At 38.6% G+C, this 15,182-nt stretch overlaps 1 protein-coding gene across 2 annotated transcripts; it reads left to right on the top strand.

Moving 5' to 3' along the window:
• Positions 1-127: 127 nt before the first annotated feature.
• On the top strand, positions 128-14,552 carry LOC124137616. 2 transcript variants are annotated; one of them, XM_046504007.2, is made up of 4 exons: positions 128-268; positions 3,813-3,858; positions 5,005-5,143; positions 8,249-14,552. In XM_046504007.2, the coding sequence occupies exons 1-4, from the start codon at positions 136-138 to the stop codon at positions 8,540-8,542; spliced, it is 612 nt and encodes a 203-aa protein (XP_046359963.2). In that variant the 5' UTR covers positions 128-135; the 3' UTR covers positions 8,543-14,552. The 2 variants fall into 2 exon arrangements, with proteins under 2 accessions (XP_046359963.2, XP_046359964.1); XM_046504008.2 differs by lacking the exon at positions 128-268 and adding an exon at positions 352-374.
• The last annotated feature ends 630 nt before the right edge of the window (positions 14,553-15,182 follow it).

Genomic DNA, 15,182 nt, shown 5'->3' with positions numbered 1-15,182 from the left:
CTCCCGCATAAAGCCTCTTCTGTCATATATCAAGTCAGCACCCCTGAACCCAACTATTACGTCATATATATATATATATATATATATATATATATATATATATATATGAACCGCCCATGCCCTCATTCTTGCACAATGTACACCACGGGGATGACGGCAGCGCATTTTATAAGCGACACCAGTTTAGCATTCACTCCGGACTTACCGGAAGAACATAATAAGGTTGTCCAAGTTCGTCGGAGAAAAACAGGTTACCGAGGATTATTAGGTATTTATTTCTCTGTCAAGCTTGGTAACCAGTATATGATAGTCCCTTGTTGTTCCAATGCTTCTGTACTTACGAGGGAGTATCTAACTCGTCCTGTAAATAGCTGGTAAGGCTTTCATACTGGGCACACACATTCTGCAATGGCCGTTTTCGTGCGACCCAATCTTGTCGCTACACACCAGCTACACATATTTCATTCGAATTTCAGTATGATATTGAAGACGCTTTGAAATATTTACAAGGATACTACTGCATGTTTAACTGTAGTGATAACATTGAAGAAGCACTGGGATTGTCCTTGCGTGTCGTGAATCATGTAAATAAACACGACCTGACAAAGCAAAGCGAACATTTTAAGTTTGGCATCAATATTTTTACCCGTAACACGTCTTTGTTACAGCGGATATTTTGTGGGCACGGTATGTGTTAACTTGATGACAAGCTGATGATAAACTTTCATCAGTTCAAGAATTACTGCTTTGAACTGCGTTGAATGTCTTAGGCCTTTCTGTGTAGCCAAACTAATTTAGTCAAGTCATTGCATTATATAACGTTATTTCAGCCTTTGAAAAATTAATAATTCAGCTTTTTAGCTAAACATTTATGAGAAATTATCAATTTTTTCTGCTCTGGTGACTATATTTTATGTGCCCAAATTGAATGGGTGGTCCACCCAGGTGGCCTGGTTAATTGTGTCTCATCATACCCTGTTGTGTTGGGGTTTGGGTGCAGGCTGAAGGGGCACCTCAGCAAAACATTACAAATTTTATCTGGCGAAAACTGCTCCAGAAGAGCGATGGAACTGAAAAAAGAAACTTATTGTTATTTTGAATGTTTCAGTTTCAATTTCATTTTCAAATTGTGTGAAATTGAGAAAATGTACTTAAGATATCAAAGTATGTGAATTAATCTAAACATTTCTAAGGCAATTAGCATTTCACAATTATTTGTGTTTGATGTGAACATGGTTAACCTTTGAGCATTGTTGAGTTAATTACATTTATTGCTTGTTTTAAAAAACAAAGTAAAAAGTAAATAAGGTTTCCATTTTCGTCTCACATTAGTAGTTGTTTGTTGTTTAATGCCGCACTCAGCAGTATTCCAGCTATATGATGGCGGTCTGTTAATAATCGAGTCTGGACCAGACAATCTGGTGATTAATATCATGAGCATCGATCCAGGCAATTGGGATCCATGACATGCATCAACCAAGTCAAGCGAGCCTGACCACCCGATCCCGTTAGTCGCCTTTTACGACAAGCATAGCTATTATGGCTATTGGCAAGGTGCCGTTTTAGCTATAATCAGACGTGTGTATCATCAAATATCAACCAATGGATTGTCTGGTCCAGGCTCAATTTACAGGCTGCCATCAAATAGCTCGACTGTTGTTGAGTGTGGATTAAACAACTAACAAACAAATGATAAGGGACTTTTTGCAAAAGTTAGCTGTCAACTGTTAGATTTAAAAATCTAGATTTTAGCCATCCACCTAAGTTGGGATTCTGTGTTAGAATAAATTCCCAGTAACCTGTACTTGTACAAGGGGACTAAATAAATCGTGTGATCAGGTGCAGTGTGTTGGGTGCTCATCCCACCAGACTGTGTGGGACGTTGCACGAAGTGTTGGGAGCCCAAAGTGTTGTGGCCCCGTCGTCTAAGGCGCCGCCGTGATATTGCTGGAATATTGCTAAAAGCGGCGTAAAACCAAACTCACTCACTCACTCGTCTAAGGCGCTGCATGATTCGCTGTGCAGAGTTGCGTTCCTTTGGCACACCAGAAACCTATGACTGTGGGTTCGAATCCCGGTTCGCCCCGATAATGTTTCTAGGTTTGTCAGCACCATACCCGTGCTCATGGGTTTCACCGAAGTTGTAAACATCTGAGACCTGCATCACTTCAGGCTTTCCTCCCACATTAAGCTGACTCACCGTGATATAACTGGAATACTGTTAAAAGCGGCGCTAAACTGAACTCACTCGCTCACTCACTGCTCGAAGTGTCAGATCCAGATTCGTCTGGTCCAAATTCAACTTTTTACATGTCGCCGTCATATAGCTGGAATACCGCTGAGTATTCCAGGAAGTATGCAGGAAGTTGTGTTTAATGACAATACTTCTGATCATCCTGATGTGAAACTTACAATAACTTCTCAAATGCTTTGGATTTTTTCCTTGTAGCTACATTTTTTGTAAGAAAGTAGGTCAGAAACATTCTGATTTAGTTTATAGATTTGTGTGGAAGGGACAACGTTAATCACTGAACCAGAAAGTTCAAACCATAATTAGCATGATTAGAGTTTTTGTGTTCCATATTTTTACCTGGAACATGTGTTTCATAATTGTTTGTAACTTGTGAAGATCCGGGTTAGAATAGATCTTCAGCAACCCATGCTTGCCGTAAAAGGTGACTAGGCTTGTCGTAAGAGGCCACTAACGGGACCGGGGGGTCAGACCTGCTGACTTGGTTGATGCATGTCATCGATTCCAATCGCGTGGGACCCGTGAAGATCCGGGGTAGAATAGGTCTTCAGCAACCTTTGTCTGGTCCAGACTCGATTATTTACAGACCGCCGTCATATAGCTGGACTATTGCTGAGTGCGGCATTAAACAACAAACAAACCAAATCATAATTGATTGTATTGACAGAAATAAGAACTTGTAATTATGTCATTGGTCAAGCTGAATGCAATGGGAAGAGTCATACATACGTTCGTAAATACAATGTTTGTAAATACAAAGTTAGCAAATACATCTACCATATTTTCTTGACTATTGTGCACACCCGAGTATAATGTGCACCCCCTTCTAGCGGATTCAGTATTTAACAAAATAAAAAATTTCGAAATATTAAGCGCAGAAAAAAAATTACCCCGTACCCCTTCAGCGATTTCCGGTAAATGAACAGGTGATGAGCATGATGAGAAACTTGGTCAGTACAATTTTGAAATTAGAGATAAAAAAAACACCACACATGTTGATTTTACTGTTTAAATTGTATTTTTCTTCTGCTAGGCATTGTTTTACATTCAGGGATTAAGATTACCTTGTGTAAACTAAGCCGGAAACAGCAATCAGCTTTACACACGTTTTCTTGGAATCCAACAGTGATTTGGTCAAGACACACCCAATGATATAACTTTATTGGATTTTAATGCAAGGATCGGCCAAAATTGTATCTGAAACTATTTTTTATTGTCTTTCCATTGAGGGAATAAACCATCAAAACTCATTATTGCGTGTATAATGCGCACCCCCTTCTACACAGCTGTGTCTTTTGGGAAAAAAGTGCGCACTATACTCAAGAAAATACTAGATTAATGGGGTTCCCAACCACTCAGCCACTAAATGTAAGAAATTGCATCTAGTTATTGACTGAACATGTGCTGAAACTTCTGACGACCCCTAAGTACAACTGAGGTTTATGTCAAGTTATTTAAGGGTCAAGTCTCCTCTGTCCATTAGGTTTATCTATCAAATGTCTATTATTGTCAAACATTGTTTATGGGCATTCAAGTAATGTTTAACATTCTTTTTTTCCAGATTGTTCTTGTTCAGACTTTGTCACGATGTTGGATTATTACTATATGTAAGTAGAGCTTTTTCTTAGTGCTGAGATATACTTTCAGTAAACATGTTCTGAAAACCTCATATATGTCTAAAATGGAAGAATTGGTCCATTGGACCCGTGAAGATCCAGGCTAGAATAGGCCTTCAGCAACCCATGCTTGCCGTAAAAGGCGACTATGCTTGTCATAAGAGGTGACTAATGGGATGGGGTGGTCAGGCTCGCTGACTTGGTTGATCCATGTCATCGATCCCAATTGCGTGGATCGATGCTCATGATATTAATCACTGGATTGTCTGGTCCAGACTCGATTATTTACAGACCGCCGTCATATAGCTGGAATATTGCTGAGTGTGGCGTTAAAGGGCAAGTTCACACGGAAATGAACCAATTTTTCTTGTACTTTTTCCACATTAAAAGTGTTAACATAGAAGTGTCATAGATAAAAATATAAAAACATCATATTTAATTAACATATTTTTTGCATTAAAACGATTTATATTTTTCACTTTTACCAAGTGTTCTATTTCCATAACAAAAACACCATGGCTTATGCCCCTTGCAATATGACGTCATTGGTGCCAAATGATAAACATTATGACGTCATCATGCTTTGTTAGAGCCGCTTCACGTGGTGTAGGTACAGTTTTGTGATTCTAGCGTCTCAGATGCCAGCCAGAATTGTGTTATGCTGAGTCACCACTGCGCCGGAGTGTGTCGTAGACCATGTTGTTTTACCGCAAACTGGTCGTTGATATCTTTTGCGTTGAGAATAGACAGGGACCCAGTTGAATTGGCACCAATTACGTCATAATCTAAGGGGGATAACTCAGGCCTATTTCGCTCGTAAAACGAAGGCTTCATAACGGCATATCATTTTCACACTATTGTGAGCTTCCTACTTTCACTGTGAAACAAAATGAGTGTATATTTTCAAACACAGATACTAACTAATTCTAAAATTGCGTTTTGTTTAGAAAAAGAAAGAAAGTGATTTTTGCGTGTACACTTCCCCTTTAAACAACAAACAAACAAACAAAATATTTGGTCCACAGCAACCTATGCTGGTCATTACAGGCGATTTAATGGATCGGATTGAATGAATGAATGTTTTTGCGATCAACCATTGACGATCATGATTGTCACAAATACATGTTCTGTTTTCAGCATCATTGTGATTCTGGTGTTCCTCAAGGTTATCTTTTGGACTTTTTACTTCTACATTCGAGCCCAGAGACTGCGTACAGCCAGAGTGCAGCGACAGTTTGTCATCGTGGACACCAGACAGATGCCACCAGGCTACAATGTAAGTATACTTCCACCCAAGTGGAAGTTTTGTCATTTTTAAAAATAAAATACGAACATTCCTAAGTAGAAGATCATTCAGACGTCGTCATTCTGAAGCTTTAGTCTTTTCTGCTTATGTCACTCTGATAGGTACAGTGTTCATTCAAGGTGACAAAAGTGAAGAGCCCTCTGGGCCCACAAGTGACAACAATGGGGCGCCACCGTTTTGTTTGAAACAAATGCAAGTGATACGAAAGGTTGATTCTGATTGGTCTATAGGAGAGGCATAGAAAGGACAAAACTCGTAATAGCCACTGGTGGCGCTACGATCGAGCCCAGGAATTCTAGCCTAGTTCGGCAAGGGTGGAAACTGGACTTTTAAAGTCAGTTAACTATCTTGCCTCGGCAAGATGCCACCAGCCTTGATACCACGGATACTACAAAAGATCCGACACAAGAGCTACCTACAATTGCTGTTGGTAGCGCCTTACTGGCCGGTGAGAACTTGGTTTCCAGATCTCGATGAACTAGCAGGGATTCCAATACGAAAAAATTTCCAAACTGGTCACATCTACTGCTACAATGTCACTCCAATCAGGTCCATCCAAAACCAGAATTATACAAACTTCACGTACGGAGCATATCAAGAGCAGTCTCGTAAAAAGAGGATATTCTATAAGAGCAGCTCACACAGTCTTCTTAGCTCTTTGTCGATCAACCAGAATCTCTATAACGATAAATAGAAAAGTTTTCACCAGTTTGCGAGATCCAAGGTTTTTTCTGCAGCCAAACTTGCTATACCACAAGTAGCAGATTACCTATGCCATTTACGAAGTACAAGGAATCCTAAAGGTTCGACACTGGGTACTTACTTGGTTGGTATCAGTTCTGTACCGACTATGACTTGTGGATAAAACCTCAAACTCTTACATTCAAGACTGTCTTCCTCCTTGCGCTGGCTCCTGCAGCCCGTGTTAGTGGGATTCGTGTTTAGACATCGGTTGAGTCCGGTTCCAGTGTCTTCAACTGGGTAGATATTCTTGGACTTGTGCTGGGACTTTATTGCTAAAATTCAGCTCCCAGGACAAACGGACGGCCTATTCAATCACCCTCCACCACTCTCAGTGATTGGGAGCTGATGACGTGGAAGACGTCTCACTTTGCCAAGGCATCTCAGACCACCCATCGCTATCGCAAGCATCTTTTCATCCCCTCGTCGACGGCTGGAACTTCTGAGGTATCTCGAACCACCATCTCCAATGGCTGTGTTCTATCATCCACAGGGCTGACACCTGATCAACTCTGTCTTGTGCAGGGTGATGTAAGGAGTTGGTTGAAGACCTGTGTGAAAAACGGGTCTATGTCAATAAAAGCCACCATCCGGTGTGGCCATTTGTTTAAATGATGTCCCGATCTTCTACCTGCTCACCTCTGTCATGCGCATGTGATGTCTCAGTAGTTGATTTAAGACCTGTGTGAAAACGGGTATCATCGTTCGTTTCCTCTTCTCGTTCTTACCTTAATCAATCTCTATGTGAGTTTGATTGGTTGACAAAGCGAAAAAAGAGATGCCAAGCTGGTCCACCTTACATCCTTGCGTGGGTATATGTGAGGTCTGTCTTGTAGAACCTACTGGCTGGGGACAGGGTGTTTGTACAAAACACCTCCTATCCAGGGTAAGGTTAAAGTCATGACTGATTAGGTGTCGCCTGGCTCTTAGTTACGCGGTCGTTTCTTGGAACGGCGTTCTGTGTGAAACCATGGAACACATGATTCCCTGATGTCATGATGTAAATCACTTGGTAGCACAAAGAGGGTTTTTGAAGCAACCATTACACAAGTTTATCACTAATCCTTGTAAAATCCTTGAAATTTTCGTGATTAGTTCCAACTTCATCGTGAACATCTCACGGTTGAGGTCCTTACAGGCTAGGGAATTAAGCCTCTACACTCCCAACTCCCAACCCTATCGCTAAGCACCCACAACTTGAAAGTGTTTGTGTAAACAACATAACAATACCAATTGGCCCGTTATTATCAGTGCTCATTTCCTTGTGTACAGTGTTGCTTTTTAAACAACAGGAAGCAATCACAGTGGTCACCGTTTGTGACGTCACAGGAAACAGCTGATCACATGTTTTTGCAAATGGAATAACTCGCCATTACAGTTGTTTATTTGCCTCTTTCAATAAAGGCAGATACTTGTTCACTATCAATTTATGAACTTTGCGAAATGTATGTAATAGCTATTGGCGATTTCATCTGTGGATTATATATTTTAGCTGTGGATTTCATATATTGTTACATGTAAAGATTGTGGAGTTTATGAAGAATGATAAACTTTGAATTGAAATCTTATCATCGGAAGTAGTAACATGCATAACATTTTTTTAATAATGACAACATTGGTGTATAATAATAATTTTATCGATAATTTATAACAATAATGGCTGTAGTCGCGGCAACTTCCAAACTTTCGGGAAGTTGTAATCTATCAGACCGTCATTCAGGCGATGTTTCTGACAGATCACGATCTGAAAAATACTATCATGAAAGTGTATCCCGTGGATAAGCCGAGCCTTTTCTACAGAAACCTTTTTCTGGTCCTCAAAATTCGGCTTTTCTGCAGACATATACGTTAAATGCATAGTGTGAGATAGGATAAGTTTAAGAATGTGTAAATTTTCTAATGAATTGGATATTAATATACTTATCCTATCTCACATGCTAAGCGCCCACCCAACCATCCCCTCATCACAGTTACACCAGCCTGTATGCTCTAGATTGAGAATGAGGGTGCTGGATATGTCAGGTGATCGGATCGCAGGAGTCAGGCAGCACGGGGTTGCAGTGGTGTGTGACCCATGATCACAGTGGTGACTTGGTGATGTATGGGATGTGTTGAGGTGATTGGTGTTTTTTGAAGCTGGAAACTTTGTTCTAGGGCGTTTCACCACCAGGATCGAAGAATAAGAATAAATGCATAGTGTGAGATAGGATAAGTGTATAAATATACAATTTATTAGAAAATTTACAAGGTCGGGATGGTGATCTGAAAAGGTTTTGGCACATTGAGGATAGATTTGGGCGAGTGACCAATATTTTCCCAATTTTTGTGTTACAGGACCGCTCAGCCATTGTTCAACATGAGGTTCTGCCAGACACCTGTCCAGGCCTGCCCCCCCAGTACACAGGGACTGCCACCCAGTTCCCAGGGGGACCCCCACCATATGAAGAAACACAGCACAACCAGCCCAACAAGCCCCCGAGTTATGAACAAGCTATATCAGGCTATGCTCCATCTGCCCCCACAGAAGCCACGAGCCAGGCCCAGAACCCAACACCGGTGCCAGTCGTCTACGTAGAGACTGGGATCTCCAACACTTCACAAGGCATCGGTGTTCATGGTCCGTCGTAAACAGCTTGTCTGTCCTGTCAACAACAAACAAGGCTATTTGTTATAGTAATTTGCAATGCTATCAATCCAGGCAACACAGACCACACTGTTTTTATTTGATGGTTTATGGAGTTTTGTTAACCATTAACTGTCCATTAGTTTGAGTTGATCAAAATAAAAATACATTTGATATCATTGCAGTGTTTCGGTGTAGGTTCTAACACCGTTATCAAGCAAGTGATGTACAGAGTATGGTTGACAAGCATTTATACTGGTATGAGGCAGTGTTCATACAGTTGAGATACAGATACAGTTGAGTAGATTGGGATGTAGTTACACTGGAGTGAAGCCTGTTATGTACGCAAAAGAGGGGGGATATTAGGAAAACATCTTAACATGTGAAGCCAGTACTATATTACCTTATATCCCCCCTTTTATGTACATAACAGGCTTCTCCACTGGAGCGTAACTGCATCCCATTCTACTCAACTGTATAAACACTGCCTCCTACCTGTATATATACTTGTCAACCATACTCTGTCCATCACTTGCTTGAAAACGGTGTTAGAACCTACACCGAAACTTCGCTTCTAATTGAAATAAGAAGTTGTCATCGATATATTTTATCCTTACTAAAAACTAAATGTGTGTTGCGCAATTTTGTTTTATTTTATTTTAGATTATTTGAGTCAGTCAAATTAAATAAATGAATGCTAATACTGTTTAAAGTACAAGATGTTATTTTAGCAGTAACATATATATAGTTTTACTTGTGAGAAAGGTTTTTTCTGTTTAGAAAGGTTTTACAGTGGCAAAAGACTTGCAATGCATGTCATCAATTTGTATTTAAAAAGTTAATAGGTACTTATACAATTGTAGTTCTTTCTATTTTCGAATAGTCAGGGATGAAAAAATGTTTTTGAGTTAGATTTATTTCATTTTCTGATTGTGACTTTTGTTGAGTCCGTAAACCAAAAGAAAAAGTGTCTCGTAATTGCGGTGAAGCATAATGGTATGAGGGTCTCACAAAGTGAATGTGTTATCATGCTAATGGCTATATTTTATTAACATACTTTTAGCCTAGCTCAAGGATGTAAAACGTATTGAAAAAATACATGGTGTTTTACTACAATAAGATTATTCGTTGGAAAAAAGGCTAGATAATACTGTATAACATGTGCCTTGAGAAAAAATATAATGTGAGAGGGATTGTACTAGTGTCCTGTGATGATTGCTGAATGACGGTATGTATTTTAATGTGATATATTATTTTAAGTGCCATTTTATGTTACCTAGAACATTCCTATTGGATCTTGCATAGTACAAGAAGGTTGTGTGATTATACGAGATTTTACCACTGATGTGTGTATTTGCAAGACACTGGTTTGATTACCAGGAAGGGGAGGGATTGTGCAGCCTCAGAATTTCATCTTGTAGTCCTGAATCCTTAGCCTTTGTAGCTAGTCATTTATTAAATCTAATGTTTCAATTTGAAGCTTTTTAAAAAGAAATGTGATTTATTTGGTTTGTCCCCACTTACAATCCTTATCCTTACAACATACTTGAAGCAGGGCCCAGTCCCCTCCCACTATAGGAGTCTCAGTGTTACGTTTATCATGTCTGAGCCAACGAATGGGAGCACCCCTCAAGATTGAATAATGCCATGGCTGCTTTTGTGAGATTTCGATTTTTGAGACATGTTACTTTTCCAGGGAGATTTGAACTGTAATAGTGTTTTCCTTCTGTTGTTGCTTGTTATAACATAATACTCCAAAGATGATGTATTTTTATGATTTATGTAGTTGTATCCTGAAATGTAACAATTCAAAGTGTCTTGTCGGTGACTAGAAATACTTATTCTTTTACGAGACTTATGTTTATTTAACCAACATCAATATATCTCAAACAGAATCTATAGTCACATATATTCCAGACATGTTGTGTGTGATTCTAGAGAAACATGAAAGAATAGCTGGAGATGTATTAAACCCTGACATAGCAGACACCTGCCCCCCTGTCTCCCTTCACACTCCACCTGCCTGTGTGTTATATATACCACTCTAAAGAAGTTAAGGAGTCCCAAATTGTTTCATTTTACTATAGTTAGTAAGAAAAACGCACAACTTGATGGAAAACAACTTCTGGTTTATTGCATATAGCAATGTTTTGATGTAGATTCTGACAACGATATCAAGATGTAGTCAAACGGTGTATGAATCTACATCAATATGTCGCTACATGCAAGAAACCTGAAGTTGTTATCCATATAATTGTACTTTTTCTTACATATTTGCCAAATTCTAGAATGCCAATCAAACAGTCACTATATGTAGTGTATCATGACAGATTAACTGTAGTAACGTGAAAGAATCAGTTGTTCTTTAACCCCTTGTGAGTATTATACATTCATTCTCATCTTCTTTTTCCAACTCCATTTTATGATGCAGAAATATATTTGCCTTATTATTCAGCTTTTTGCACTATTGACACATTAATGGAATCACATTCCCAGAGAAAGAGACAGGTAGTTAGGTTTTATGTACCCCATGATTGTGTTTGTTAGATGTGTTAGGTTTTGCAGGAATTATTGTAACATTTTCAGTTTCGGCAGAATCTTTTTATGCTTGGACAAATATCTTTTTAACTCTCAGTGGTTGGGAATTTTATCCTGATTTAGACATTAGCCATCCCCTTTTATAAATTGTTTGTCACCGTGGAATTTGTGTATCAATGTCAGCAACATGAGGCTGAAATGCTGCAATAAAGGGAGGTTTAACATACAAATTTACATCTGCAAAGTAAGGGTCTCCACTGCCAATACTACTCGAGAAGTTGATTTCCACCTGATTAACACATTTGAGTTCTGTATGTGATGCTTTGAGCATCACAGCTCTGTGTGATGGTTATGTAGTACACCAAGTGTGTGAGTAGGACCAGTGACAGATTTATTGAAGCATTCTCAGTCCTATATATTCGCCCCTCAGGTCTATAAATGTCAGTAAACATTCCGAAATGAAAACTTACAGTATCCTAGTTCAGGTTATTACAATAAAACCATCTTTTGTCTTTTGCAATCATGACTTTTATGTCACCAATAATGAGCTATTATTTCAAACTTAATTTACGTTATTGCTTTGAATACAACTCTGACTTTACGAAAATATGTTTTCACAATTTGACTGGCATGGACGCTTTGATCAAAGTTGAAGGTAAATCCCCATGCTAGTCGTTAGGATTCCTGGGACCGTTAACAAATACTCTTGTACTCAATAATGTGTTCATGGACTGCTTCATTGGATATGCTGATAGCACTGTATCTGTTAATAATTACCTACCTTTGTTATGCATTGGCTGTTGAATGTACCATTATACAGTGCCTTAAATGTTTTGATATATGTTGTGGGAGATTACCTGTATGCTTGTATTTAGCTGTATAGTTCGCTGGATGATTTTTTCACTTTTTGAATCTCATTATCCCTTTTAACAAGCTCAGATTAACATTTAGTTTTAATAGTGTAATTTTTTAGTAATAGTCGAATTTGACTCGGGTCTTTGATTTCACTGTTTCAGAGTGATTTCTTCAGCTAAGATCGTGTCATGTGTTAGACCTTGCTCCCAAATTTAACATTTGTTTAGTGCACAGGTGGCTCTGTTGTCTAAGGTGAGGCTCTTCCAATTATAACCATTTTGAAATTCCTTTACTTATACTGTTTGAAGTATGACATATATTTCATATAAATTGACATGTGTCATACTTTTATGGTCATTTTTAGGATTGCAACCTGATGACCCCATATTTGTTTATACTCTCCTTTTATATATGCCATTCTGTTCAATTTGAATAGTGTGAGTATAAAACAATTTAGTTACTAATTCCTTTCTGATTATGATAGCCTGATACTACAGCTTACAGGAGTAGAATGGTCAGTCAACCATTAGGATATCATACAGTTTGGAACACATAGAATCTAATAACAATAATTATAGCCTTCTCCCTTCTCTGCGATAATTATTAAATTATCACATATCACAAAACGCTTTTAGTGTGGTGATGGTTTATCCCTGTGACGTGCACATCATTAGTTTTAGATGGTCTGGCATCCATTCTTAGGATGGGATGTTGTAGGTCAGGTTTCATTGTCTAAGTGCTTTATAGTAAGATTTATAGGTGGAATCACGGTTTGGCTGGGTGAAAGTCTCTTTCTCCACTTGTCAGTGTCTCGGGTCAAATTCTACTTGTTCACAAAGGAAGCCAGTTATTTCCATGTGAAGCTCTGAGAATGTAGGGGAGCACAGTGGTTAAAGGGTTAGCTCCTGCCGATGAACTGGGTTCAATTCCCAACTCTGGTACTATGTGTGAAGACTATTTAATGTTCCCAGGCATTATTTGCCCTGAATGTTTGTATGAGTGGAGTTAAACCACTCATTTTCCTCCACTCAAGTGTAGAGTGTCGCTAAAAACCTGCATTAAAACGAGTTGAGCACAAACTGTCACCATTTTTTGTTACATGTTGCAATTATGAGTCTTTCATTTCAATGTCATTAGATGATCTTATCAATGACTTGCATGTGTTTCCATTCGATAATAGGATTTGATTTACGTTATTTTAATAATCATTTTTTTCTTTAATGATTCTCTACGTATGTTTTGTGATAAATAGTCATAATCATGATAATGAGATTATGTATTAATAACAGCTTGTAGTGTGTTTGTGATTCATACCCTAAAATTAAGAGAGTGACTTGCCATATTTCAGCTGTATTCAGAGATGGCATTTGGAGTTATGCAGGGTAGCTCTACACTGCAGTCTGTGTAGGTTAATAGTAAACCACCAGTTGATTAGCAAATACCTTTGTCACAATTTTAACCACCTTCAGACTATTAACATGTAATCTAAGACTTCCAGTTTTTCACATAGTATGATAAATGTTGTTTTTTACAAGAACTCTTAAAAATCTTTGCGAACAGCCTAGTGTCTGCAGATAATCATGAACCATTGGAGATCAAGGTAGATGGTTCTTACAAATTAATTACAGTTGTGAATAATAATAAGTGATGGTAATACTGCTTGAAAGTGCAATAAGTTTAAAAGTTGTGTTAAATCGTGTATATAACTAAAGTATGTAGAACACATAGTACTGAAGGTCAAGAACACTAGAACAACCCACTTGACCACCTTGTCAGTGGTAGGTATATATATGTGTCATTTATCACGTTAAGTTTATCCTCATAAATTCCTAAATGTTAGGGGGGCACGGGTGTCCCAGTCGTCTAAGGTGCCGCGATTCGCTGTGCAGAGTTGCGTCCCTTGGCCACGCCAGAAACCTATGATTGTGGGTTCGAATCCCGGTTCACTCCGATTATGTTTCTAGGTTTGTCAGCACCATACCCGTGCTCGTATGTTTCACCGAAGTGGTAAACGTACGAGACCAAACTCACTCACTCACTCGCCTAAATGTTGGAGTACCGAGAAGTCATTAAATTCATTCAGAATATGATCATACCACTTGTATTTCAGATGTCATTTTTCTATTCCCATATGTCAGTTGCTGCAATGCTGTTAGGAAAAAATATTTTGTCAATGTTGAATGCTGACAGGTCAGGTCATGAAATCGATGTAACACTACAAATCTCAATATTAAGTAAAATAACTGATTGTCCATTATGCTGTGCAATAAAAGCCAGGAACCAGAGTATGTATATGCCAAAAAATCCATTCCATCATAACTGCTGGCACTGAGAGTGTGTTTAGAATTATACATACTTTAGGGGGTAAAATAGGTTTTAAAAAAAAATGTTCCTTGATCAGAATTTACAAACATCATGAAGATAAATATAACACACAATTGCATGATTATACTGGCTTGCACTATTTAATTATGATCGCTATAGTTCGAACTAAAATCTTGATCAGGTTTAAGCACCCAATGAAATCATACTCTTGTCATCTTGAGATGAAGGGTTTTTAATACAATTGTTAGCACTGTGTGAATATTATTCATATGTGTTCAATAAAGAATTATTTTCATACATATTACTTTGTGTTGTATGTTGGAATACTCCCAGAGAATGAAAGGCAAATGTACACTGATACATAGACCAGGCTAGTAATAATGTAGAGCTCAGAGCATGCCACTGTGGAGTGGAAATATTACACAATATTAATGGCAGCATTATTCTTGTTATTAGTCGGTCATTGTAAGATTGTGTGATGTTACAGCAGTAAAGATGATGATGCTTCAAATACAGTGTAAACAATGGAGGGGAGTGTAAAGACACAACACAGGGACCATGCTGTTTTATAAACAACCCAACAATATCAGTCTACATGTTCACATTTAACACACACATACCCCCACCCACCTATTTGGTTTTTACAGATTCATCCAAAACAATCTTGAATGAAAATCCCTATTCTGTTTATATTTTTATCCCCTGCCGGGCCTGAATGGCCGAAGGGGGATTATGTCGTGGCGGAGTCCGTCCGTCCGTCCCACAGAGGGTACTAAGCTTGTGAAGTCAACTCCTACAGTTTCCAGAGAATATCCCTGACACTCTACACACAAGATGTCGACATGTTGATATGCATATCGCAGTCCCATTTCATTTTGACAGAGTTACTGCCCCTGTTTTACGGAGCTTCATTTGCCTAATTGTGAG

This window comes from Haliotis rufescens, unplaced genomic scaffold (genome assembly GCF_023055435.1).
Source record: "Haliotis rufescens isolate VD_foot unplaced genomic scaffold, xgHalRufe1.0.p SCAF_19, whole genome shotgun sequence".
Lineage (NCBI taxonomy): Eukaryota > Metazoa > Mollusca > Gastropoda > Lepetellida > Haliotidae > Haliotis > Haliotis rufescens.
This window is presented reverse-complemented; position numbering and strand designations above follow the sequence as displayed.